Here is a 27,340-nt window from a genome sequence, read left to right as displayed (position 1 = left end):
CCCTGCCTCATCTCCTTGGGCCTCAGCGTCCTCTTCTGTGAGACAGCTGCAACAATGTCGGCCACCCACGGTAGCTGCGAGACAAAATACTTCAGCATTCAGCTACTCACTCAACAATGGTTACTAGCACTTGCTGTCCAGTATACTCGAGACACAGTGGTCAAGCAGACGCCCCGCCCACCCCCACCCCCACCCCCACCCCCACCCCCGCCGTGCACGGATTTACGCTCCAGGTGCAAGGGGGAGAACACTCCCATAAAGACGGGGGCGTCCCCCCTCATCTCAGCTCTACCATCCCTCAACCTCAGCCACTCTTCAATCCAAGCACTCGGCCCACCTGAGACGGAGAGACCCAAGGGCGGGACCACGTGGGACCAGCCGGGACAACACCGCCCTTTCCGCTCCAGGCGACCAGCCAATGAGACCTCAAGGCCGGGACTTGGGACCAGCCTGAGGCGGGCGTAGTCAGGTGTTCGCAGCACCGCCCCTTCCGCTCCAGGAGACCAGCCAATGAGGGCCAGAGGCCAGCTCCGGGGGCGGGTCTGGTAACGGAAAGGGGAGGGGCGTCATTCTGAGGAGCCGCCTCAAGCCTCAGGCTGCGGAGGAGGAGGGCAGCCGAGGGGGAACCCGAGCGCGGGCGAGCTGGAGGTGAGCGAGGCCAGCCCGCCTGGGGGTCCCGGACCCTCCCTTGGCGCCCCGACCCCCGAGTCACGGCGTCCCCAGGCGGTGCCCACCGCCTCACGCCAGACCGGTGGGGCGCCTACCGCTTCCTCACCCACCCGGCCCTCGACCCGGTCTCGTCACGCCGTTCTCCTCACGCCGCACCCCCGGCCCACCCCCGGCCCCTCACCCGCACGTCCTCCAGACCCCTCCCACCGCACTTCCTGAACGCCATACACCTGAACCTCTCAGCCTCACGGCCCACCTGGACTCACATCACACACGTTGAGTTCCCTCGCATCTGCACCCCAGGCGTGGTCCCAGACCCTCACACCGCTCAACTGCAGGACCACCGCCCCAAGCGTCACACACACTCTATTCCCGTGCCGCTCACACCACGTGCACGCCTCGCAGACTCTCCGGTCCGGGTGCCCCTCTCAGCCTCTCACATTTCTCACCCCAGGAAGGACCCCGGTCTCCATGACAGCTCTTCGTACTGGGCGAGCGAGGCCCTCAGAGCACAGAGGGGGCCCCAGGCCCTTGCATTTCTCATGCCTCTGAATTCCTCCGTCGCCAGCACCTCAGACCTCACACCCTAAGGCGACCCTCCCGCTCCCGCTTTCCCTTGCCCACCTCACCCCACAGTCAGCCGTTACCCTCATTCCCGTGGCTCTGGCGCTGGCCCAGGCCTGCTCTCCGTCCTAACCCTGCGGTCAGCCTCGGCAGCCTCACCAGGAGAGAATGCCATGGGCCTTAACGCCGTGGTCTTCCTCCTGCGCTCCAGCTCACACCCCTTCCCTGGATCTGCTTTCCAGGCCCACCCCTCCTCTGAGGTCCAAGGGTGCCTTGCCACGGCCTCCATCCTTCTGGGTGTCTCGTGCGCCATCCCCCAGCCGACCCGCCCCTCAACTCCACGTCCCTCTAGGCCTCCAATCTGTGCCCACCGCTCATCTTACACGCGCCTTCGTTGTGCCTCCGCCGCGGGCACGTTTCAGTTCCCAGGCCAGTTGCACTCCGTCCATGTGCCCTGTGCCACCCCAGGGTCCTGAGAATGCCGTGCAGCCATGTGGCCTCAGCCATACTGCCACTGCTTCCCGGCTGCACCTCTGCCGAACGTCGGTTCTTAGGAAAAGACCTTTTCATTGCCGTTCGTAGGCAAGCTGGAGACCTCAGGCTTGAACAGGGACTTACCTGCACCTTCACCTACCTGACGCCACCCGTACCTCTTTACCTTCCCTTCCCTTCGTAGGGTAAGGTGACCGTGCTCCTGTCTGAGACCAGCCCCTGCACCCTCGGCAACCCTTTCTCCTGATTCTGCAGCCTTTTCTGTACAGCTAATCCTTTCCACACAGACCAAAGACAGGCAAGTCTCTGCCTTTGTTAATTTAAAAAACAAAAAACTTTTACTCTGTACCACCTTCTCACTATCTCCTGTTTTTTTCTACCCTCCTCGTCTAAGTCTGTATGCCCTATCTATTTTGTCTAGAGATCCATTAGTTCTTTTTTTTTTTAATATTTATTTTATTTATTTATTTGGTTGTGGCAGGTCTTAGCCGTGGCAGGTGGGCTTCTTAGTTGCAGCTCGCCGGCTCCTTAGTTGCGGCATGCATGTGGGATCTAGTTCCCTGACCAGGGATGGAACCCGGGCCCCGTATACTGGGAGTGCGGAGTCTTAACCACTGCGCCACCAGGGAAGTCCCTAAATAGGATTATCTTATTCTAAACTTTTAATCTTATTCTAGGTCTAGCATATTTTTAATAGTAACAATGTTTTTGTTCCATTTACAAACTTAAACTTTTAATTATAAACTTAATGTATTCTACTTCTTTAAGTACCTCAGTTGTCTTAATAACAAACCTTCCTACCTTCTTATATAATTCTTTTTTTAATTTAAGAAAAAAGTTTTTTTGGCTGCGTTGGGTCTTCATTGCTGCTCGTGGACTTTCTCTAGTTGCGGCGAGTGGGGGCTTCTCTTGCGGAGCACGGGCTCTAGGCGTGCGGGCTTCAGTAGTTGCAGCACACGGGCTTCAGGAGTTGTGGCTCCCCGGCTGTAGAGCGCAGGCTCAGTAATTGTGGCACACGGGCTTAGTTGCTCCGTGGCATGTGGGATCTTCCCAGACGAGGGATCGAACCTGTGTCCCCTGCGTTGGCAGGCGGATTCTTAACCACTGCACCACCAGGGAAGTCCCCGTATAATTCTTATAAAAATCATAAGTAAAACGTATAAATATTGTAAACCTCAAGTTCTCTTAAATGTCCTAGAACTCCTATAAACTTACTAAGACTGTGACTTAAAATTACAACCCATAATCAATTTCACATTTTAAACTCCAATGACAAAGCTGAGCTGCTACTCCGGTAGACCAAATTCTCTTAAACATTCAAATGCATATAATACCAGATAGGACTTTCCTGGTAGCGCAGTGGTTAAGAATCCACCTGCCAATGCAGGGGACACGGGTTCGAGCCCTCGTCCGGGAAGATCCCACATGCCGCAGAGCAACTAAGCCTGTGCACCACAACTACTGAGCCTGCGCTCTAGAGCCTGCGAGCCGCAACTACTGAAGCCTGCGCTCTAGAGCCCATGCTCCGCAACAAGAGAAGCCACCGCAATGAGAAGCCCGCGCATCACAATGAAGAGTAGCCCCTGCTCGCCGCAACTAGAGAAAGCCCGCGTGCAGCAACGAAGACCTAACGCAGCCAAATAAATAAATAAATTTGTAAAAAAAAAAAAAAAAATTCTCAATACCAGATAGTCATAGTACAGGTATCCCCTGCTTTGTGAAAGTTCACTTTACACCACTCCACTTTTATGAAAAACCTACATTAGTACCTGTTTCACTAACCAAAAGAAATATGAAGAGGATTTTTGCTTTTATAAAAAAAAAGGGTAAAAAATGAAAATAGCGTCCAGCATTTGTTTTGCAGCGAGCCGTATAGAGGTAGTGTGCACCCCAGCACTGAGAGTAGCACCGCCAAGCTCATTCCCGGGGAACTACACTCTGCATCTCAGCATCAGGCTGCCACAGCTTTGATCTTTGTCTGTGAGCATCTGTGCTTTATTTTGGTTTATTTTGTGCGTTCATTAGCAAGATGTGTCCTAAGGTAATTGCTTCTTTGCCTTATGCCATTTTGGCTTATGAAAGGTTTTATACAAACACTCTACTTTTGGATAGTGGGGAAACCTGTAATTCTAGTTTTTATGCTCTTAATATTTCCTATCTTAATTCCCTACCTTCCCAGAATTATAAGTTATTCACCCATATGATTTTTAGAGTTTCCTTCTCTTGTACTTTTAATTTTTATTTTATTTATTTATTTTTAAATTGAGGTATAGTTGATTTACAATGTCATGTTAGTTTCAGGTGTACAGCACAGTGATTCAGTTTTATGTCTGTATATTTACATTGTTTTTCAGATTCTTTTCCTTATCGGTTATTACAAAATATTGAATATAGTTCCCAGTGTCTTGTGCTTTTTAGAGTTGTCTTCTCAGCTTGCTGAGACTTCATAATGATCAGAGGACATTGGCTGGGGTTCAGTGACTGACTCTGTAACAGTCTGCACTTGACTTCCAAAACATGACCCTCCTGGTTCTCCTTCTACCTCTCTGGCCCCTCTTCCTCAGTCTCTTTGGCTGGTTCCTTTGCATCTCCCCAGTCTTGATGTTGGGCCTCTTCTCCATCTGTGTTTTCTCCCTTGATCTCTCCCATTCTCATGTCTTTAAATATCGCCTGTATGCTGATGACTCCCAAATTTCTATCTCTAGCCTACCTTCTCCCCTGAATTCATTTAGTCAGCCGCCTACTCAACATTCCCACTTGGATGCCTCATAAGCATCTTAATATGTTCAAAACTGAGTTATTTCTTTCCCATGCAAACTATCTTCTTCCAGTCTTCCTCCGTCTCAGTTAATTGTACCACCATTTCTGGTTGCCCAGTCAAATACCCTAGCGTTGTCCCTGACTTCACATTGACTCATCAGCAAATCTTGTCAGCCCTGCCCTCAAAATATACCCTAAATGGTCCTCCTTCACCCTACTTGCATCAGTCCTATGCTGATCTGAGCTGTTATTATCTCTCACCTGCATTATTCCAGTGACCTCCTCCTAACTAGTCTCCCTGCCTCCACCCATGTCCACATACACTATTTTCAATCTAGTGATTTATTAACATGTAAATCAGATTATCACCCTCCAGGCTCCCATCTCACTCAAAGAAAAAGCCAAAGTCTTTTCAGTGGTCTCTAAGGCCCACCTCAATTTCACCCACCAAGTTTTGACCTTATTTTCTACTACTCTTCACTTCACTCTCTCTACACCAACTATACCGCCCTTATTGCTCTTCCTCCAGCTCATCCAGCAGACTCCTAGCTCAGGGCCTTTGTTCTTACTATTTCCTCTGCCTGGGATGCACTTTCCCAACATACTGTATGGCTCACCATTCTCTCACTTCCTCCAGCTCTCTAGTCAAAATCACTTCAGCAAGGCCTTCCCTGCACACTTATCTGAAGTACAGCCACTACCCAGTACATACCCTCTCCCACCCTCCACCTCCGGTTGACTTTTTTTCTTTAGTACTTATCCCCTCCTTATATTTATTTCACTCATTAATCTTGTCCAAGGATTTTAATGTTTTGTTCACTGCTGTATCTTCAGATCTAAAATAGTACTCAATAAATAAGTGTTGAATGTATGGATAAAATAATATAAGTGGAACTTCATAACTTAATGAATTGAGCAAGCAGTCCACACAACTTAGGTATGAAGTATGTAATTACCTACTTCTTTGCCTTCACGTAGATTTTTGTAACCACCCACATGACAGAATTATTTTACTCCATTTTGTACTTCCTTAGCTCTTTTGTAAGAAAACTGTAGAGATTTTAACTTTCCAGAGTTTTGTGTTATTTTCATGGATATCTTTTCATTACATCTCTTGTAAATAATAATCTCTATTTACAAGAGATTATTATTATATTTAATAATATCTCATTACATTTTGGATCTCTTAAGGCTTTCAGCTATTTGGTCACATCTTGGAACTAGATGAGAACAGGGGCAGTCGGGAGCTAGATTATGAAGGATCTTATATCTATAGTAAAGAGGTTGTATTTTATCCTGAAAGAAATAGGAGCTATTGAAGGATTTCAAACAGTGTGACATGGTTAGTTTTGTACGTTAGGAAAGGTCACTCTGGGAGTGAACTGGAAAATAGATTGGACAAGAGGAAGCTACAAGCAGGGAGACCAGTTAGGAGTCTATGACAATAGTCCAAGTGAAAGATGAAGAGAGCCTGTACCACTAGTTCCAAACTTTATATTTTTAGCTTCAACCTATCTCCTGAACTCCAGGCCCATGTATTCAACTGCCTATTTGTATCTCCAATTGGAGGCCTAATAGGCATCTCATAGTAGTAACATGTTCAAAATAGAGCACCTGGGAATTCCCTGGCGGTCTAGTGGTTAAGACTCCGAGCTTCCACTGCAGGGGGCACGGGTTTGATCCCTAGTCTGGGAACTAAGATCCCACATGCCACGCGGCACGGCCTAAAAAAAAAAAAAAAAAAGAAAAGCACCTGGTTTACCTTCTAATCTGCTCCTCTCCTACTCTTCCCCGTTTCAGTTAATAACACCACCATCCATTAAGTTGTTCTCACCAAAATTAGAAGTCATTTCACTTTCTCTCTTCCCATCACTTGCCCCTGCAAACCTTGACACAAGTCCTCTACCCAATTCTGTTGGCTTATCTTCCAAAATATAACCAGAACACTTCACTTCTCACTATTCATATTATCACCGAAGTCCAAGCCACTGTCATCTCTAGACCACTTCAGTGCTCTCTTGCCTAATTGGTCTTCCCACTCTTTCCTCCTCTCAACCTTCTGCAGCAGTCCATTTTCCAAACAGCAGCTGAAGTCTGCTGTCACCTTAAAACATAATCACATAATCCCCTGCTCTTTCAACCTCCAGTGGCTTTTCCATACTCTCAAAATAAAACCAAAGTTCTTGCCTACTTAGTTGATCTCATGTCCTACCACTCTTCTCCTCAACCCCATCTCTATTCCTTAAAACACACCAAGGACACTCTCACTTTTTCTTGAGCCATTCCCTCTGTCTAGAACTCTTCCCCTAGATCTTCACATGACAACTCCTTTTTGTCATTCAAATGGCAGTTCAAATGTCACTTCATTAGAAAGGACTTCTTGGACTTTACAAGCCAAAGCATTTCTCCCCATGAAAAATCTTTATTACACCATCCTTTTTATTTTCTTTGTAGCAGTGACCACAAACTGAAGGTATCTTTATGAAACTGTTAACTTGGCTATTATCAGTCTCTCTCCCTGGAACGGAAGCTCCATGACAGCATCCAGTCTATTTGGATCCTCAGATACACTGCAGTGTCCCCAGAGCCATAGCAGATGTCTGGCACATAGTAGATGCCCAGTAAATCTGTAATCAATGGTGGGTAATGGAATGGACCTCAATTAAAGCAGCAACCTTGGAGAGAGGGAGGAAGGCACTGATAGGAGAGACTTTAAAAAGCTGGGCCAGGCTATGATCTCCTCAAGGGCAGGATTCAGTTCACTGGTGGCTCTCAAGCACTGACCCTTCCTGACCCATAGATGATTTAATGTTTATTCCATAAACAAATAAATCGGTGAGTTTCAGTGACCCCTTAGGTCAGGAAGATAAGAGAAGGAGCTAAAGATGACCTAAGTTTTCTGGCTTGGGCTACCCAACTGTGAGTAGTGGAGCTAGAATTGAAACACTGGTCTGTCTCACTGCATCTTCTTTCTGTGCACTGCCTAGATGGCTGATTCTGACCCTGGTGAAAGACACTATGACAACATGCTGAAAATGCTGTCAGACCTGAATAAAGACTTGGAAAAGCTGTTGGAAGAGATGGAAAAGATCTCAGGTAGGCTGTTTTCCCAGGCAGGGTACCTTCACCCTTCTTTCCAAGAACTCAAATCCTCCCTACACTTCTAAGCGCAAATCAAGTGCCTTCTCAACCAGGTCTTCCCTGACTACTTTTCAACTTCTACACCATAGAACTACTGTACCACAAGATTTTACACTAACCACTGAATATTGCCTTGACTCGTTTTCTGATTATTTTATGTGCGTTTGCATCTTATTTCTGCAAATGGGCTGTTATCTTTTTGAGGGCAGAAATAGTGACTTCTTCTTTTGTAACTGAGCACACAGTACCATACCCAAGCTCAAATACTCAGCAAATGACAAATGATGTTAATATAACACCTGTGAACAAAGTTGGAACATACTTTCTGTGAATCATTTAAATAAGAAGAGTTCAGAGTAATAGTGCTAAGACTGGTGAGGTGCTGAAATGGGAGGTACAGCCAGTGTAATGAAGCAGCAGTAGAGTTCAACAAATTTCTCCATTTTTGGAAAAAAAATGTTTGTCTGTTATTTTATTCAACATGTTTCCACTAAGCGGTAACTAGCAGTGGTAGTGATACCATTATAATTCTTTAATTTGTTCTTTACTAGTTCAGAAATGTGTAATTCTTATAATTGTGTGAGCCTGCGTTTTGCTAGAGAAAATCATAATGTAAAACAAATTTTAGAAAGCCTGCATACTCTACTCAAACGAAAACAAATTATTTTTAAGGACATTATTAGTTTATAAATAATCTCCATTTATTACAACAGTCTTCAGAAAATTTCTGCTTAGAAATGTTTGCAATTTTGTGCCCATGTACTTGAAAGTCTTATATATACCTTGCTAAAAGCTCCTATAATTCATTTTCCACTATAAGTTATTTAATTCCTTCAACTAATTAAATAGTCTCTTATTTAACAGCATTTACTAAGCACCTACTATGTGCTTTTCTAGAATACAAAGTTGAATAGAGATGCTCCTTCATAAGAAGAAGTGGGCAGGGGCCAGAAACAGACATCAAGATGACTAATTATAATTTAAATATATAAATTAAAATTAAAGCACATTTTAACTTTATGTTAAAATTATAACCTGGGAAATGCTAATAATGGTGTATACCAAGTACCAGGGAGGGAGCAGAGAAGAAGGAGAGGCTGACTGCCTGGGGAAGCAAGTGAGGCTTTGAACAGAGCAGAGCACTAGGGAAGGAGCAGGGATTGGACAGATGGGGTAGGGCCTGTGGGTAGGAGGAGATAACCAAGGCTGTGTGCACGTGAGGGAAAGACTGGCATAGTCAAGAAGTCATATTAGTGCATGAGATTCACAAGGAGGCAGGCCAAAGAAAGAAGAGGCTGAAAAGGTGAGAAGAAGGGTCTTCAGTGCCAAGCTAAAGAGGTTTACCTTTCTTGTTTAGGTGATAGGGAGACATTTGGGATTTCATGGAAGACACTTGCCTTTTGAAAAGATACCTCTGGTAGCAGTGTGAGAGATGGTTCGGAGAGGGAAGACTAGAGGCAGGAAGGCCAATTAGGAATGTTTTGCAGAACTAAAGTCTAAAAAGGAGCTAGCCTTACCTCAGGCTTGGCACTGAGAACAATAAGAGAATAACAGATTTCTGTGATAGCATCTCTTATTGATTTGTAAGAGCTCTTTATGTATTAAGACTTGTTAAAAATTGTAGTAAATATTTTTCCCAGCTTGTTATTTTCCTTTAATTTTGTATATGAAGCTTTGGTAAACAGAAGTCATATGTAGTAAAAATGTATCGATATTTTCCTTTCTGATTTATTCCCATTGCTGTGATGCCTAGAAAATCTTTCCCTAATCCAAGATCAGTGAAGTAGTCATTTATATTTTCTTCTACTTTGTGTTTGTTTTTTCTATAAATTTATTTATTTATTTTTGGCTGCGTTGGGTCTTCTTTGCTGCACGCAGACTTTTTCTAGTTGTGATGAGCGGGGGCTACTCTTTGTTGCAGTGCGCGGGCTTCTCATCGCGGTGGCTTCTCTTGCTGCGGAGCACAGGCTCTAGGCGCGTGGGCTTCGGTAGTTATGGCACACAGACTCAGTAGTTGTGGCTCGCGGGCTCCAGAGCAGAGGCTCAGTAGTTGTGGTGCACATGCTTCGTTGCTCCGCGGTATGTGGGATCTTCCCGGACCAGGGCTCGAACCCGTGTCCCCTGCATTGGCAGGCGGATTCTTAACCACTGCACCACCAGGGAAGCCCTGTTTGTTTTTTCAAACGTTTAATTCTAAACTATCTGGTGTGCCAAAGGAACCAGGCTGTGTACTGCGTTTTTATTTAGATTCACTAGAGTCTCTCTTTTTGGCAAATAATTCCAACAGTAATTAAGGTAATAGTTAAGTAATTTATTAAGTAATAATAGAAGTTAATATTGCTAAGATTATATTACTAAGGTAATAGTGTTGTGAAAAAATGCTCTCTCACCTTAGAGACAAGGTTGACAGGTGTTTATACGGAAACAAGTCACATAAAAGACTTAGCTTTGACAATTTTAAAAATTTGTCTTTTAAGTTTTCTAAGTAAACCTGAAATTGTTTGATAGATTCAACTATTGTATTTAAGCATCTGCACGTCCTGGAAGGCTTGTGTACTTCCTTTCTCACAGAAATAAAACAAATGTAGCCTGCATCTACTTGGCATGAATGAGGCTTCTGTTGTGCATGATTCCACATCCCCTCCCCTTGGTGCTTTTCCACATCACATTCCTTGAATTGATGGAAGGTCCATTATTTCCCCTTTAGCTTCTTCTTTCCTTCATTTTAGTTGCACATATTTTCCTCTTTTTATTATTCTGTTTTTATATAAATGTTCTGCACAGTTGTCTAATTTGGGGGGCAATATACATCTTTCAGAATTTTTCTTTAGCAATTTATCAGCTGGTAAAGATATGTTTTTATCAACATATAAGCAACCACGGGTTAAATAGTATTAAAATGTTTTGTAAAATTTACCTTTTGTAATTTCTTAAGTAAACAATACATTCTTCGGCCCACGGACTTAAATCCAATGGTTGAGAACAATAAAATATTTTTCTACCTGAGGTGTAAGCAGCAAAACTATTTTGTCATAGTGTCCCTAGGTCAAGTTAGGACAAATATTGTTGACAGAAGTAGCATGGTTTTGGGCCATGATGAATCTCACACCCTTACCCTTTAAGTTAAATTTAAAGTGAAGCCCAACACGTAAGCTCTTGGCCTCTGTTGCCCCTGGGAAGGCTCTTGCCCAATTTTTCCAGTGACCACACAGGGCAAGGAAAATCACCAAATAAGCAGTCATCAACTATCAAAAGCACCAACCAGCAAATAAATGTAAGTGTGCATATTTATATGTATTTATATAAATATATGTGTTTATTTTAAACTATTAAGTATATATGCATAATTTAAGCAGTATTAAAAAGCCAAATCATCTTGACTCCAAGGCTTAAAGTTTCTCTTTCTGTTCTCTTGAACTTAAGTCAACTCATGACCTAGGATACAGTACAAATTTGGCTGTAGAGTGCCTTATGGGGGTGAGCCTTGAGAATGTAAAATTTCTCAGGTAGAAGGAGAGATTCTAACTTGGTTTCCCCCATCCCCAAATCCATCCCATACTATCCTATTAGTTTAGAAGTGATTTCTTTATTACTCGTGAAGTTTTTACATACAGTAGAGCAGAGAGAGCTAACCTGTTATATGTTAGGTTTTATGGCTTATCACACTGGTTTGATTATTATCCATCAGTGAGTTCCCCTTCATTATTCTTTTTTCTTTCCTTTTTTCTTTTTTTACCTTTTCTCACATGTTTATTCTCCAGATAAATAATAGATTCATTTAATATTTTATTTGGAATTGTGTTAAACCTATACGTTAATATAGAAAGAATGATATATTTTTAACATTAAACATTCTCAGGTAGGAATGTGGTATTTCTCTCCAATTATTCCAGTGTTCTTTAACATGTCTCAAAGGGTTTTGCAATATTTTTCTCCAGATTTTTTTTGCCTTCAATTTTATTTTATTTTTTCCAGTTTTATTGAGATATAATTGATACATAATATTGTATAAGTTTAGATTGTATAACATAATGACTTGGTATATGTATATATTGCAAAATGATTACCATAATAAATTTAGTTAATATCCACCACCTCACATGGTTACAAGTTATTTTTTCCCTTATGATGAAAACTTTAAAGATACTATTCCCTTAGTAACTTTCAAATATACAATGCAGTCTGGTTAACTATAGTCATCATGCTGTTCATTACATAAAAATGTGAAATACTTCACAAATTTGCATGTCATCCTTGCACAGGGGCCGTGCTAATCTTTTCCGTGTCATTCCAATTTTAGTATATATGCCATCAAAGGGGGCACTCTCCAAATATTTCAATACATTTACTTCTGTGTTTCCGTTCCTATTATAAATGGTGTATTTTTCTATTTTATTTACTAAATAATTAATACGAGTGTACAGGAAGGCAGTAGATTGTTGGATATTTTGTATTATTCTAATAATAATAATAGTAGTAATTTTATTATTCATAGCTTATGTTTATTGTTTACCATGTATTGGTCTCTTTACCATATGCTTTACACACATTATCTCATTTATTCTTCCTAACAAGTTTATGGGGGAGAGACACTATTATTATTTCCACTTTACATATGAGGAGGAAATCAGAGCTTACAGAGTTTAAATAACTTGTTCAGGGAATTCCCTGGCGGTCCAGTGGTTAGGATTCAGCGCTTTCACTGCCGGGGCCCGGGTTCAATCCCTGGTCAAGGAACTAAGATCCCGCAGGCTGTGCAACACAGCCAAAATAAATAAATAAATAAATAAATAACTTGTTCAAAGGCACTTGGTCAAACTGTAGTAATATCCAGTTCTACTCAGCCTCTAGAGTCTTCTATCTTTTTCTGTATTCTGAAATTATACATATAGTATTTGGAAACAACTCTTTATTGAATAGTTAATGGTGAAACTACTAGAGATAACTTCTGATAACTTTTTCAATTTCTTCTTTGGTTAATGCTTTCAGATTGTATAGTTTGTGTATTTAATTTATGCTTCCACTTCATCCATTTCATCAGTATTTTCTAATTTATTAGATTACTGCTTTATACAGCATTATTAGCATTTTAAAATAAATAACTATTATTAGATGATTATAATGAATAATCATGTTTATTATTTAATAAATATTATTAATAATTCATAAGTTGATAATTATTAAATAAACAATGATTTTTAAAAGAAATGTTGCATGTACATTGTTTTTAAAATCCAAAGTAAATTCAATTAAAATAGAAAATTACAAGAAAAGTTTAAAATCAGCAAAATCCAGCCACTCTGAATTAACTACTCTTAACACTGGCAAACATGATTCCAAGTCTCTCTCTATGCAAAAACAGAATAATGGACCAATACGGGATGCATAGAGGAATCTTTTTTTGACAGATACACTTTAATGAAAATGGAATCATACTATACAAGCTACTTTTAAAATAAAGAGTACTACCTTTAATTTTACTTAAGAATTTAAATTGAAGTGAAACTGAAGAAATTCTTTACTTAAAATAAGTATTTCTTCACCATAAAAACTATACTAAAATTAAGAAAGTTTGTGGGGAAACATTAAGGAAATTAGTGTTATTTCTTCAGTTGTATCTTTTATCTTTATTCAGGATCTAATAACACTAATCAGTAATATTTATGCCTTACTTATTAATTGCTAGATCCTATACTAAGCACTATATGAATTTGTTCATTTAATCCTCACAACAATTTTTGAGATATAGGGATTGTTATTATCCCTATTTACAAATAAAGAAACTGAGGCATAACTGTCCTTCGTTATACTATTACCCGTATTTGTATATTATCAAGTACAAATAATGTTTACATTAACAATAACATTTACAACGTTTACACTCTATTCTGTAATCATAATTCCTAAGGTTGTTGAGACTCACACATTCTGTATTCAAATAATTCAAAGAGTTAAACCTAGTAACTATAGCTTTGGACATTGTATTCCTTGAATTCATAAATGCTTAAGAATATATCTATGTTTATAACTGGATGGTAACTTGGTTAGGTACATAATTATTTTCTTTATAACTTAAAAATATGTTTTCAGCATTTAGTGGCACTGTGAAGATATGTGAAACACTCTGCCTCTTAAAAGTGACTTTTCTGCCTGTAAGATTCTTTCTTTATTCTTGGAGTTCTGTACTTCACCAGCATAAGATTGGTGTTAATACCCTCTAACATATTTCCTAGGACATGTTAGATCTCTAGAGCTGTAGATTTGAGTATTTTTTATTTATTTATTTTATTTATTTACTTTTGGCTGCGTTGGGTCTTCGTTGCTGTGCGCGGGCTTTCTCTAGTTGCAGTGAGCGGGGCTACTCTTCGTTGTGGTGCGCAGGTTTCTCATTGCGGTGGCTTCTCTTGTTGTGGAGCACGGGCTCTAGGCTCGCGGGCTCAGTAGTTGTGACTTGCAGGCTGTAGAGCGCAGGCTCAGTAGTTGTGGCACACGGGCTTAGTTGCTCCGCTGCATGTGGGATCTTCCCGGACCAGGGCTCGAACCAGTGTCCCCTGCATTGGCAAGCGGATTCTTAACCACTGAGCCACTAGGGAAGCCCGATTTGAGTATTTTTATAAGATCTTTTTCATTTATTGTATCTTTGGATACTTTTAATTCTATTTATTTGGTTTATTTCTTCAGAAATTCCAGTTATCCATATTGTCTGTCTCTTTTTGTCTTATCTTCATCATCATCTCTGTAATCCATTTTATTTCTTTGTTATTTTCCATTTTACTTTGTGTCGGTGCCTCAAGACTGTCCCCCTATTCCCTGATTATGCTGTTGTATAACAATTTTCTTGTCTCTTTATTTTCAACCTCAGATGTAGAGAATTGATTTTATCCTACTCCTCAGTTTGTGATACATTATGATCATTGGTCCATGCAGGGCACTACTAGTTTAATTTTTTTATTTATCCCCTTTGGTCCCCATGCTCCATTCCCTTTCCTCTCTCCACCTGTAGGCAACAATTCTAATGTGTATTTTTTGTGTATGTATGTTCTTGTGAAATGTATATTGCTGTTTTATACATTTATTTGAAATTTCTATAAATGGTAAATTTATGTTAAATTTCTATAAATGATTATATATTTTTCATACTATTTTTTTTTCATTCAGAATTATGTGTGTCAGCTCTTTCCAAGATGCTATGTATACATCCAATCTATTGCTTTTAAATGTTGCAAAGTATGCAATAGTGTATGTACATCATTCATGAGTGGCTAGGCTAGGCCACATGGGTGATAATATGGAAGTTTAAGCTCAACCCATCTGTAGGACCTGTGGATGAAGACAAAGTCTCAGAGAAGGGCATATGGGCAGGGAAAGCATCTTAATATGCATTTGTTTTTCTGCATTCTAAATTAATTGGATTTCTGGGCTTTTTTCATCCTGCCTTCCCTAAAATTTTATTATTGTTTTATTAAAACTTTGAGTTGAATGCTTTATTCATTTATTTTTATTCCTTTTTAAGTTATGAAAACATTTGGAGCTGTGCATTTATCTCTAGATATGTCATTGCAACCCATAAGTACTGATAAATAGTGTTCTTTTTTTTATTGTTTTTAAGTCACCTTTATTTAGGTATAAATAAATAATAAAATAAACATTTTAAGTGTAATGTTCACTGAGTTTTGCAAAATGTATACACCAGTATAACTAACACTACTGTCAAAGTATAAATTATTTCTATCACTCCAAAGCGTTTCCTTTTGCCCCTCCCCCAGTCAATTCCCACTCTTCCTTCCCCAGCACCAGGCAACAACTGATATACTTGCCTAGAGTTTCATATAATGGAATCACAGTGTATACACTTGTGTCTGGCTTCCTTTGCTCACCAGGTCCAATCAGCATAATATCAGTATAATGGAACAGCTTGATGTCCTGTGGAAGGGAAAGGCAACTAAGGAGCTGGAGAGTCGATATACCTGAACTAGGGTAATGCAAACGTATTGTTAGCCTTGTCAGTGGACACCAAACCGCTTTTGGCGGTGTTTGCTAAGAGGTATAGAGAAAACAGCATTTTTCAGATCAATAGCTGCACACTAGGTACCAGGGGATGTGTTAATTTGTTCAAGCAACGAAACCACATCTGGAGCAGCAGCTGCAATTGGAGTCACCACCTGACTGAGTTTACAGTAATCCACTGTCATTCTCTAAGATTTGTCTTCTGTACAGGCCAAACAGGCAAGTTGAATGGGACTGTGGGGGAGCTACCCCCTGCATCTTTCAAGTCCTTAATGGTGGTAATAATCTCGGCAATCCCTCCAGGAATACAGTGTTGCTTTTAGTTTACTACTTTCATAGGTAGAGGCAGTTCTAGTGGTTTCCACTTGGTCTTTCCTACCAAAGAGCCCTCACTCTGTGGATTAGGGAACAAATGTGGGGATTCTCCCAGTTGCTGAGTATATATATTTCAATTATGCATCCTGGAACTGAGAAAGTTACCATAAAGTGGATTCAGAAACCCACTAAGCCCACTGTGAGACAGACCTCAGCTAGAACTCCATTGATAACCTGACCTCCATAAGCCCCTCTTCTGACTGGTAGATCACTACACTGGTAGCGATGTTTTGGGTCACCAGGAATTAATGTCCATTCAGAGCCAGCATCTAGTAGTCCCCAAAAGGTCTGATTATTTCCCTTCCCACAATGTGCTGTCCTTCAGCTGTGCTATTGTAGGGTGCCTGTTCCTGAAGCTGATGATCATGTAAAGAGGAAAAATAACTAAACAAGTAGTTACAATGGATTTCTATGAGTGTTAAGACTGAATAATCTACATGGTGCTATGGGTAGCTAAAAGTGGAACCTAATTTGATATAAGGAGCCAAGGAAGACCTCCTCGAGTAAATTACTTCTCAGCTAAGACTAAAATATGAACATGAGTTAGCTGAATGAAAGAGGAAAGGAGAAAAGTGAAGAAATGAGAGTTTCTGAATACAGAAAGAATAGCAGGTTTAGAAGGATGTGGGGAAGAGTGAGTTCAGTTATGGATATGCTGAGTTGGAAGGGCCAGTTTTATATAGAGGTGGAGATATTCTACACACTGTCAAAAATATAATCACAGAGCCAATGCAAACGGTATAATGTACCAATATAAACTGGTGTAGCCGTTATGGAAAAGAGTATGGAGGTTTCTCAAAACATTAAAAATAGAACTACCACATGATCAGCAATTCCCCTTCTGGGTATATATCCAGGAAATTATGCAAGAAGAATGCATTCTGGAGATGTAATGTACAGCATCATGACTACAGCTAATATGATATTGTATACTTGAAATTTACTACAAATGTAGATCTTAAGTGTTCTCTCCATACCAAAAAAAAAAACCCCACATAACTGTGAGGTGATGGAAATGTTAATTAGCTTGATGATGGTAATCATTTCACAATGCATACAATATCAAAACATCACATTGTACACCTTAAATATATACAATTTTTATTTGTCAATTATACTTCAGTAAAGCTGGAAAAATATAATCCCAGAGCTCAAAGACTGAGGGGTTAAAGCACCATTCATTCATTCAGTCATTCGTTCAACAAACACTATTTTTAAAAAATATTTATTAATTAATTTATTTAGGCTGCGCCAGGTCTTAGTTGCAGCATGCGGACTCTTAGTTGCAGCATGCATGTGGGATCTAGTTTCCCGACCAGAGATCAAACCTGGCCCCCTGCACTGGGAGCACGGAGTCTTACCCACTGGACCACCAGGGAAGTCCAAACAAACACTTTCTAAATAACCACCTATGCCAAGCCCTGAGCTCAAGTTGCTTATAATCTAATGGAGAAATAAATGTACAGACACATAAATGCAATATACTATGCTAATTGCTATAATAAAAGGATATTAAAATTTCAATGAGATTTTGGATGAGTGGCTGAAATCTGTGTAGTAAATTGTGGAATTTTTTAAGAGGAGGTATGGAGCATTTCTCTGAAGTATTGTGAGGAGTTCCCCAGATAGACAGGTGGTAAGTAGGGAAGGCTTTCAGACAAAAAGAACAGTTTGTGCCAAGGAACAAAAGTATAAGAAAGCTGGTTGGACTTAGGGTTCAATTACTGTTGAATACACTACAAGTGGAAGTGATAGAGAGTAAATCTAAATGAATCATCTCGGGTTAGATCATGAAAGATTTTGTGTGCCACACCAAGAAATCATCCTACAGGCAACGGGAATAACTGAAGAAAGTTAGGCAGTGGAATGACATGAAGAGATAAGTGTTTTAGAAAGATTCTATAGCAGTGTAGAGGACATTGGGAGCTAGCTCAGCAATGACCTAACCAATAAATACATGAGATGATAAGCCACTGTTAGTGAAAGTCCACAGAAACAAGAGTCAACATATTTACATCTCCAAGGACTATAGATGATGTCAGATGCAGCCTCCTCAAAATCCAAAATCCTACGAACAGTGAGTTTGAGGCACTTTAAACTTTCATTAATGCTCTCCTCAAAATCTTTACAGGTTTTCTAGCTTCCAACAACTGTCCCATTCCAAAGCTACTCTTAACATTTTAGGTTTTTGTTACAGCAGCACCATACTCTCAGTACCAAAATCTGTATTATCTATTTGCTGCATTACAAATTAACCCAAACTTAGCAGCTTAAAACAAGAAACATTTATTATCACAGTTTCTTAGGGTCAGGAATCTGAGAATGGCTTAGCTGCGTGGTTCTGGATGCGGTTTTCATGAGTTTGCAGTCAAGTTCTAGGTCATGGCTTCAATCTCTGGATACTTGACTGGATGCTGGAGAGTCTCCTTCCAAGCTCACGTAGCTGTTGGCAGGAGGCTTTCTATGTAGCCTCTCCACAGGGCTGGCCATGTAATAACTTCCCTCAGAGCAAGTGATCCGAGAAATATTTATATATATAATAGAGAGAGAACCCAAGACAGAAGATACAGTCTTTTATCATCTAATCTTGGAAATGACATGCCATCACTTCTGCCATAATCTGTTGGTCACATGGATCAACTCTGGTACAATATGAGAGAACTACAGAAGGGTGTGACTACCAGAAGGTGGGGACTACTGGGGCCAAAGTGGAGCTAATTACTGAATTTATTATGTAGAACATAAAACACATATTATTGGAAATAATAAAGCTTAGCAAGGTGGCTGAATATAAAATCAATGTACAAAAGTTAATTGCATTTTTATATACCTGCAGCAAAGAATTAGAACATATTTTTTTAAGGCAACATTTATAATGGCAACAATAACAGTAACACAAACACGTACATCTATGAATTACCTTGGAAGAAGTTTAACAAGAAATATGCAAGGCTTATATGCAGAAAGTTACAAAACTTGACTAACAGATATTAAAGACCAAAATAAATGGAGCTATAGCTACCTTGATGAGTAGAAAGAAAATATAATAAATGTGTTCATTCTCCCCAAATTCCATCCAAGGCTTCAAAGTAGTTCTAATAAAAATCCTAATAGGGTTTTTCATGGAACTTGACAGGTTGATTCTAAAACATTTATTGGAGACTTGGGCTTCCCTGGTATTGCAGTGGTTGGGAGTCTGCCTGCCAATGCAGGGGACACGGGTTCGAGCCCCGGTCCAGGGGGATCCCACATGTGACGGAGCAACTAAGCCCATGTGCCACAACTACTGAGCCTGTGCTCTGGAGCCCATGTGCCCCAACTGCTGAGGCCCACGCGCCTGGAGCCGGTGCTCCGTGACAAGAGAAGCCACCGCAATGAGAAACCTGCGCACCGCAATGAAGAGTAGCCCCCACTTGCGGCAGCTGGAGAGAGCCCGCGCACAGCAACGAAGACGCAACGCAGCCAAAAATAAATTAATTAATTTAAAAGTAAATAAATAAAACATTTATTGGAGACTTAAGAGCCAAAAATAGCTAAGATACTTCTGAGGAAGACAAGGACAGGGGATTCACCCTACAATTAGCAAAGTTTATGATAAAACTATATAATTGACAGTGTCATATTGGCTTAGGCATAGACAAGTTGAGCAACAGAGTACAACGGAGAGCCCAGAAACAGATAACACACAAAGTTTTATACATAGCACAGGTAACATGGAAGATCAGTGGAGGAAAGAAGGGACTATTTAACAAGTAAGCTAGAAAAATTGGTTATGAATAAGAATAAAAATTTAAAACGGGTCCCTGCACACACACAAACACACAGTAGCTTCAGAGTGATGAGAACTTAAGTATCAAAAACAAATTTTAAAGTTTGGGAAGAAAATAAGGGAGAATATCTTTGCGACTTTGAAGGTTGGGTAGAATTTTCTAAACAAAAGGCAAAAAGTGCTAAATACAGAATAAAAGATTGAGAAATTGAACTACACTAATGTTAAGAACTTCTATTCATCAAAAGTTAATTTAAAGGTCACTTCCTCAGTGAAGTCTTTCCCGAGCACCCTTCTTGAAATTGCAGATCCTTTTTTCCTAGCATCCTCAACCCTCCTTCACTGCTTTATTTTTCTCCTTAGTACCTGTTACCTTCTAACACACTGTATAAGTTTACTATAGGTACTATGTAAGTTTCTTGTTATTTAGTATATAATGGTCATGAGAGCAAGACTTTTTGACATTTTTTCTCACTGCTCTGTCCCCAGAACTTAAACAGGTGCTGACCCATACTAGGTGCTTGATAGATATTTTTTCAATTGAATGATGTGTCTTAACTCCCTGACTTTTTATGCATTTTGAGAAAGCTTGTGTCTTAAGCCTCCTGGCATCTCCCTTGCCTAGTTCAGTGCTGACAGTGAAATCGTATTTGGAATGTGCTTGTTTCCCTTGGTACCCACTTGCCTGGCACAGTGAAGAGAATATAGTATGTTTTCTATATCTGTGATTGACTTTGTTCTCTTCCATGCCTGTCTGCCATAGTGGATCCCCATTTGTTATTTCCTAATGAGTCTGGTTTATTTGTTAGTTTGTTTCTCTTTATGGTTCTCTGGCAGAAAGGTTGACACCATGCTTCTCAGTTCATAGCGTGTTAGCGTCACTGGCCCATATAACAATCCTCACTTATTTGTTTATTTATGCTCTTTTTTTTATTCCTTTTTTTGGTATATCCCTTTCTATGTGTTTCTGTAAAATTCATACTTTCTGTTTTATATCTCCAGCTTTTATCTTACTTTTTAAACTCAAGACTATGTTATGAAGACCTATTTGAGTAGCCATGTGTACATGTTATCTATTACTTTTAACTGCAATATAGTATTTATTCCATGGTGAGCCACTACTTTTTGCTTCTCCATTCTTCCCAGTGATGGACACCTAGATTGCCTACAACTCTTCATCACCAAAAACAATGCTACAATGAACATCTTCACACATCTATGCTCAAGGACCTGTGTAATCATTTTAGGGGTTACCAGATGATCTCACAGAACGGCTGAGTCAGACTCTGTTCCAACCAGCAGTGCCTGGGGGTTCTTAGATCCCACGAGCTCACAGACACTTGATATTATCCAGCTTTCTAATTTTGCCAGTCTAATAGGTATAAAGTGATATCTGATTGTTTTAATTTTTACTTCTCTAATGAATTCCAGATTCTCTTCAAATGCTTGTTAGTCTTTTGGGTTTCTTCTTAGGGAATGTAAGAAGCAGTGTACCATAAGCAGCTAAAAACATGGACACAGGTGCTTGATGACTTGGGTACACTCCTGCCTGTGCCGCTTGTTAGCTGTGTGACTTGGGCAAGCTGCTTAACCTCTCTGTCCGTTTCCACTTTTGAAAAATGAAGATAATTATAATATCTACATCTTATATTTAAATAAATTTTTATCAAAGTGAATTCACATAAAATTAACTATTTTAAAGTATACATTCAGTGGCATTTAATACATTCATAATTTTGTGCAGCCACCAACTCTGTCAAGTTCCACAACATTTTCATCACCCAAAAAAGACACTTTGTACCCGTTAAGCAGTCACTCCCATACCTCTATTCCCAACCCCTGGCAACCGCCAATCTGTTTCCAGTCTCTATGGATTTACCTATTCTGGATATTTCATATAAGAGAATCATATAATATGTGACATTTTGTTTCTGGCTTCTTTTACCTAACATAGTATTTTCAAGTTTCACCCATATTGTAGCATATTATGAGTACTTTATTCCTTTATATGGCTAAATAATATTCCATGTATTCATCCACTGATGGATATTTGGGTTGTGTCCCGATATTTAACTACTGTGAATAGTGCCACTATGAACATTTGTATGCAAGTATTTGTTTGAGTGCCCATTCTTTATTGTTTGGGACACTATCTAGGAGTAGAATTGCTAGGTCATATGGTAATTCTATATTTAGCTTTCTGAAGAATGTCAGACTGTTTTACACAATGGTGCATCATTTTACAACCCCACCAGCAATGTACATGTGTTCCAATTTCTCCACATCCGCACCAACATTTGTTATTTTCCAGGGTCTTGTTGTTGTTACTGAATTTCTTTTATTGATTTGAAGTAATTTCTTGTATATTCTAGATATTAACCCATTATCAGTTTTAAGACTGTAAATTTCTTCTATCATTTGTATGAAAATTTTGTCCATGTTGTCCTTAGTTGAAAAAAAATTTTTGATAAAAAGAAATTCACCAATATTTTGCCTTTTGGTTTTTAAGAAGTCCCTAGATCACAGGTATTCTGCTAAATTTTGATCTATAAATGCTATTTTATCTTTCATATTTATGTCTTTAATCCATCTGGAGTATACTGTCCTTTTTTCTCCTTTTTTCAGGAGACATATATTTCTGAAGGATTTTTTAGTGTTACTTTCATCATATACTAAATTCCATATACACTTAGGTCTATCTCTGAGCTTACTATTTTCTTTCATTGGTCTGTTTGTCTGTACCACACTATTTTCTTAAAAAAGGGCTTTAGGGAATTCCCTGGTGGTCTAGTGGTTAGGACTCCACACTTTCACTGCTGAGGGCACAGGTTCAATCCCTGGTCAGGGAACTAAGATCCCACAAGCCACGCAGTGTGGCTAAATAAATAAATAAATAAATAAAACAGGGCTTTATAGGATGTCTTGATATCTAATAGGGTATATTCCCCCCTTTTAGCTGTTATTTTTTTTAAGATTGACTTGACTATTGGACCTCTATTCTTTCATATACACTTTTATAATTTACAAATACTGATAGTTTTATCTCTTACCTTATACCTCTTATTTCTTTTAAATGTTTAAATTCCATTTACCAACATCTTCAATACCCATAACATTATTAGAGGCATCCTTGTTTGATTCCCAAAGGAATTTATCCACAGTTTCTCCATTAAGTATAATGTTTGCTGTAAGTTTTTGGTGTATCACCTTTACTAGGTTGAAGTGTCTCCTTCTATTCCTAATTTGTTAGTTTTGATTTTCTGAAATCACAAATAAGTATTAAACTTTATTAACTGCTTTTTTTTGCATTAACTGAGATATTACTATGATTTCCCCCCTTTTATTAACGTGGTTAATTATGCTGATTGATTTTCTGATACTCAACTATCCTTGAATTTCTTTTACAAACTCTACTTGATCATAACATATTATTTTAACACATTGTTAGGTTTGGTTAGATCATATTATATTAGGATTTTACATCTATTTTCATGTGAGACAGACCTATAATTTTTTTAATATAATCTTTGTCTGGTTTTAAAATAAACCAGCTTAGGGAAAATTATGTTTTTATTTTTGCTTATCTCTATTTTCAAATTTTCTACAGTGTAAATGGAATACTTCTATAAAATGATTTCTTAAAAAGTTACACCAGGGGACTTCCTTAGCAGTTCAGTGGTTAAGACTCCGAGCTTCCGGTGCAGGGGGCGTGGGTTCGACCCCTGGTCGGGAAACTAGGATCCCACGTGCCACGTGGTGCAGCCAAAAAATTTAAAAATAATAATAATAAAATAAAATTTTAAAAAAGTTAACACCAGTCCATACAGTCAGCTTATCAGTCTTCCCTCTTTTTCTAATTTCTGGAATCACTTATGTTAGATAAGAATTAACTGTTCTTCCAAAGTTCGGTGGAACTCATCTGTAAAACCATTTGGGACCTCAGATTTGAGGAGGTAGACCTTCACCATTTACATTTTAAAATGTTGATTCTTCTGTTTTGCCAGTGATGTGAATTAGCCTGTGGGCTGTAAACTCCAGGCTTATCTTCATCCCTTTATCACCTGGCTCAACTAGCCTTGTCATTCCTGTTCTCTGCTTCTACCTCTTCTACTGTCAGAACAAATCTACTCACTACATCCCTCGTTAGTCCTCCCTCTCCTACACAGATTTTTGGAACACTTTATCCTCATCCTTTACTGAACCCTGCATCTAGTGCACATCTTGACCATTTTTTAAATTTCTGTGTGAGGACCTGGCCCTACCCAGCAGGTTATCAGAGTTTGTGGGGCGAGTCCTAACTAGCCTCTCAGAATATCTGCCGTTCAGGCCCCTCCAGAGATTAGGACCTTGGCTTTGCTACTGCATAGACCTTACCAAAAGCCCTCTGAGGAGGCCTGCCCTCACTACCTGGTCTAAAATAAGACTCTTCCTATCCCATTTCTCTGTCACAATACACGTTGCTTCGCAGCTCCTTTCACAATGTGTAATTGTCTTATATGTTTATTATCTGTCTCCTCCCACTGCAACTAGTATAGAGGCTCACGAGGGCAGGGATGTGTCTATCCTGTAGTAGACAGCTGTATCATCAGGGCTGCCTTAGCAAAACGCCGACACAGAGCAGGTGCACAATAAACATTGAATGAATGAAAAACTCAGGTGACATATATTTCCGAAGGATTTTCAGATGATTGTGAGTCCTTCCTATTCTATATTTTCTTTTTTTTTTTTCCCCTTGGATCAAATCATAAGAGAGCTACGCACTTGATATAGTGTTTTAGTGTCTCATTGAATTGCCTTTTCTGAAGTGTGCTTTGGTACTGTGCCACCAGCTTTCTTTTACTGGTGCCTACAACTGTAGACATAGAAGAATGTCTTTGTATTTAAAGTAGGGATGTTGTCAAGGACATTTTCCACTATGTTACACACCTCTCATGAAATATACCTATAAGGAAATTCTTTCTTAGGGTAAAAGTGTCTTAAACAATGGGTTTGTTTTTATTTTATGGTCACTGAATCTTATAACCGAGCATGTTTCCTTCTCTGCTTTGACCTCAGGAAACTCAGGACTAGAATTTCAGCTGCTATGTAGGACTATATGAGATTCATTTCTGTGAGCTGTTTGTTTTGTTTTGTTTACCCACCCTAGTTCTTTGTCCTGAATACCTGAATTATTTATTTTATAGTAAGAGTTTTTCCTTTCTTGAGCACCTAATATGTTGGAGACAGGTCACATACATCATCGGTTTAATCTTCACAGCAAAGCCATGAGATCCGGACATTTTCCGTCCTTCACATAAGAGGAGATGAGGTTAGTAAGTTTAAATCACTTACTGCAGGTCACGCAGCCAGTGAGTGGAGAGCTGGGAAGCAGGCTCTGCCCTGCCTTCAAGTCCATGCTCCCCCTGCTGCCCAGGTGGCCTCACATGGTGGTCTGCAGGCTTCCTGCCCCAGAATGACCCAGGATGCTTGTCAAGATGCAGGTTCCTGGGCACCACTCCCAACCTGATACACAAGAACCTTCTTTGAATTCTGAGAGGGGCCAGTGGTCTACATTGTAACAGGTGTCCCAAGTGACTCTCATACTTCGAGAAGATCTAGAATCCCTGTGCTAGCTATATATCATATGCCCTCTATCTGTTGAGGTGTACTGCATGTATCTTTTCTAACAATTTTTCCCTAACCAAACAGATGCCACTTTCTATAAAACTTCAAGTCTGCCACACTGCTGACCTCGGTTGTGTGTAGACATACATGTGCATTTGTTATTAATCATTCTGCCTATCTCTCTTTTTTTTTTTCATTCTGCTTGCGGGATCTTAGTTCCCTGACCAGGAATTTAACCCACGCCCTCAGCAGTGAAAGTGCGGAGTCCTAACCACTGGACTGCCAGGGAATTCCCTGCCTGTCTCTTCTTTGGTTGATTTCCTGAAGGACATAGTTTCCCAAAGTATCCAGCATTTTTTAACCCAGGCAGGAGAAGTTCTAAGGAGATGTATTTACTGCACAGAGAGACAACTCTGTTCTTCGTAGCTCTAAAGGGGAGAATCACACCAGTGGGGGGCGGGTGCTGCAGGGGGAAGGGGTGGAGGTGGGGCGTCTGCACACACCATTGGATTTGTACAGGAAGCACATGTTCACCTATAGGCCCAGGGGATGCGGCCCTCAAGTCGCTCTCAAAGGGAAAGAGCAAGAAAGGTGGTCAGTGCAGTGGTGAGCACCAAAGGACACCTAACATGGAACTCGGCAAACCTTCCCAGAAGGAGGAGCCCCCGGACTGGCCTTACTGAAAGCAGAGAGGTGCCGAGGTGGAGGTGGGCAGGCATCCCAGGCCAATGAGCATGAGAGGGCCTGAGGCTCTAGCCTTGGAGGAGTGGGAGTGGTCAGCCCTACCTGAGTATGTGAGCTTGGGCGGGGTTATGACTTCTTGGGGGTCACCCGGCAACCACTAGCTGTGAACTGCAGATAGGTAAGGACCTGTGTTTACTCTCATTTTTCCTAACATTTCATGTCAGATTGGCCTCCAACCTTTTAGTGTTGTGGGCTGGTGTATCCAGAAGTTAAGACTTGTGCGAGATTAGGGAAGGTTCATTACTGCTGTGTAGAGAGGAGTTTTAACAGGGTTGTTATGAGCCCTATAACACGTGGCCGACCCACTTTCCCTCCTTTGAGTAATCGGGTGACTCAGCACGTCCTGTCCCCAGGATGCTGGGCACGAGCGGAGGCGCCCAGCCCTCGCTGGGGGGCTCCAGCGCTGCAGCCGCCGCCTGTGGCCTGACCAGGGCCTGTCTGGTTGTTGCAGTGCAGGCCACGTGGATGGCCTACGACATGGTGGTGATGCGCACCAACCCCACGCTGGCGGAGTCCATGCGGCGGCTGGAGGGCGCCTTCCTCAGCTGCAAGGAGGAGATGGAGAAGAATTGGCAGGAGCTGCTCGACGAGACCAAGCGAGCGCAGTAGGCCCGCCCGCCCCGCGCGGCCCGAGCGGGCTTGGCCGAGTAGCAGCGACCCCGGAGCAGGGCTGTGCACAGAGCTTGTTTCTCAGTAAACTTCTTTCCAAGCACAACCTAAGGACCCTTTCTGTCCCACTCAGCTGCACATCAGACCTTGTGGACAGCACATGAGAAGGGCGAGATGCAGAGGCTCTCGATGAAGTAGACATACTCAGTGCCAGTGGTGCCGAACTTAGAATAAAAAAACAAAAAAGGAGCCAGACGGGGACAAACCAGGTCAGAGGGTGGGACAGGCAGCAGTATTCCGTCAGATTTATTTACCTTCCTACAGTGAGTTCCAAAGCGAGTAAGGGGGAACATTAGTTATTCAGTTGTGTATTTGGGGCACCAGGCTGGGCACTCTCGGGTGTGTCCTTATGTTCTCACAGCCCCGTTTCAGACAAGAAAAGCAATGTTAGATGTCTCTTCCAATCCACACAGCTAATAAGGGGCAGAACGAGGGCGAAACCCAGGCCTCGCCTAGGAAGGGGGCTGGCGGGAAGTGGGGCGGGCTTCTGGAGGGGCTGAGCCGGCAGGAGAGACCCCACCAGGCTGCAGAGGAGTATGAGCTGAG

At 40.9% G+C, this 27,340-nt stretch overlaps 1 protein-coding gene and 1 non-coding gene across 3 annotated transcripts; one reads left to right on the top strand and one right to left on the bottom strand.

Annotated features, from left to right (window-relative positions):
• Window positions 1-564: 564 nt before the first annotated feature.
• Window positions 565-26,840, top strand: SYCE3 (synaptonemal complex central element protein 3). 2 transcript variants are annotated; one of them, XM_036866375.1, is made up of 4 exons: window positions 565-648; window positions 1,910-2,023; window positions 7,473-7,581; window positions 26,577-26,840. In XM_036866375.1, exons 3-4 carry the CDS (start codon window positions 7,473-7,475, stop codon window positions 26,732-26,734), a joined length of 267 nt encoding a protein of 88 aa, XP_036722270.1. In that variant the 5' UTR covers window positions 565-648; window positions 1,910-2,023; the 3' UTR covers window positions 26,735-26,840. The 2 variants fall into 2 exon arrangements, with proteins under 2 accessions (XP_036722270.1, XP_036722271.1); XM_036866376.1 differs by lacking the exon at window positions 1,910-2,023 and having other exon boundaries at window positions 570-648.
• On the bottom strand, window positions 11,844-11,950 carry LOC118902977. Its single transcript, XR_005021687.1, has one exon. It is a non-coding gene; the product is annotated as a U6 spliceosomal RNA (small nuclear RNA).
• Window positions 26,841-27,340: the final 500 nt, after the last annotated feature.

This window comes from Balaenoptera musculus, chromosome 10 (assembly GCF_009873245.2).
Source record: "Balaenoptera musculus isolate JJ_BM4_2016_0621 chromosome 10, mBalMus1.pri.v3, whole genome shotgun sequence".
In the NCBI taxonomy this organism is placed as follows: Eukaryota; Metazoa; Chordata; class Mammalia; order Artiodactyla; family Balaenopteridae; genus Balaenoptera; species Balaenoptera musculus.
The sequence above is the reverse complement of the archived record's forward strand: the minus strand, read 5'-3'. Positions and strand labels throughout refer to the sequence as shown.

Bases quoted from the DNA above. Each gene is read 5' to 3' on its own strand.
- SYCE3 (XM_036866375.1), top strand. From the start codon at position 7,473: ATGGCTGATTCTGACCCTGGTGAAAGACACTATGACAACATGCTGAAA. The intron at 7,582-26,576 runs GTAGGCTGTTTT...TGGTTGTTGCAG, and splicing joins AGAGATGGAAAAGATCTCAG to TGCAGGCCACGTGGATGGCC.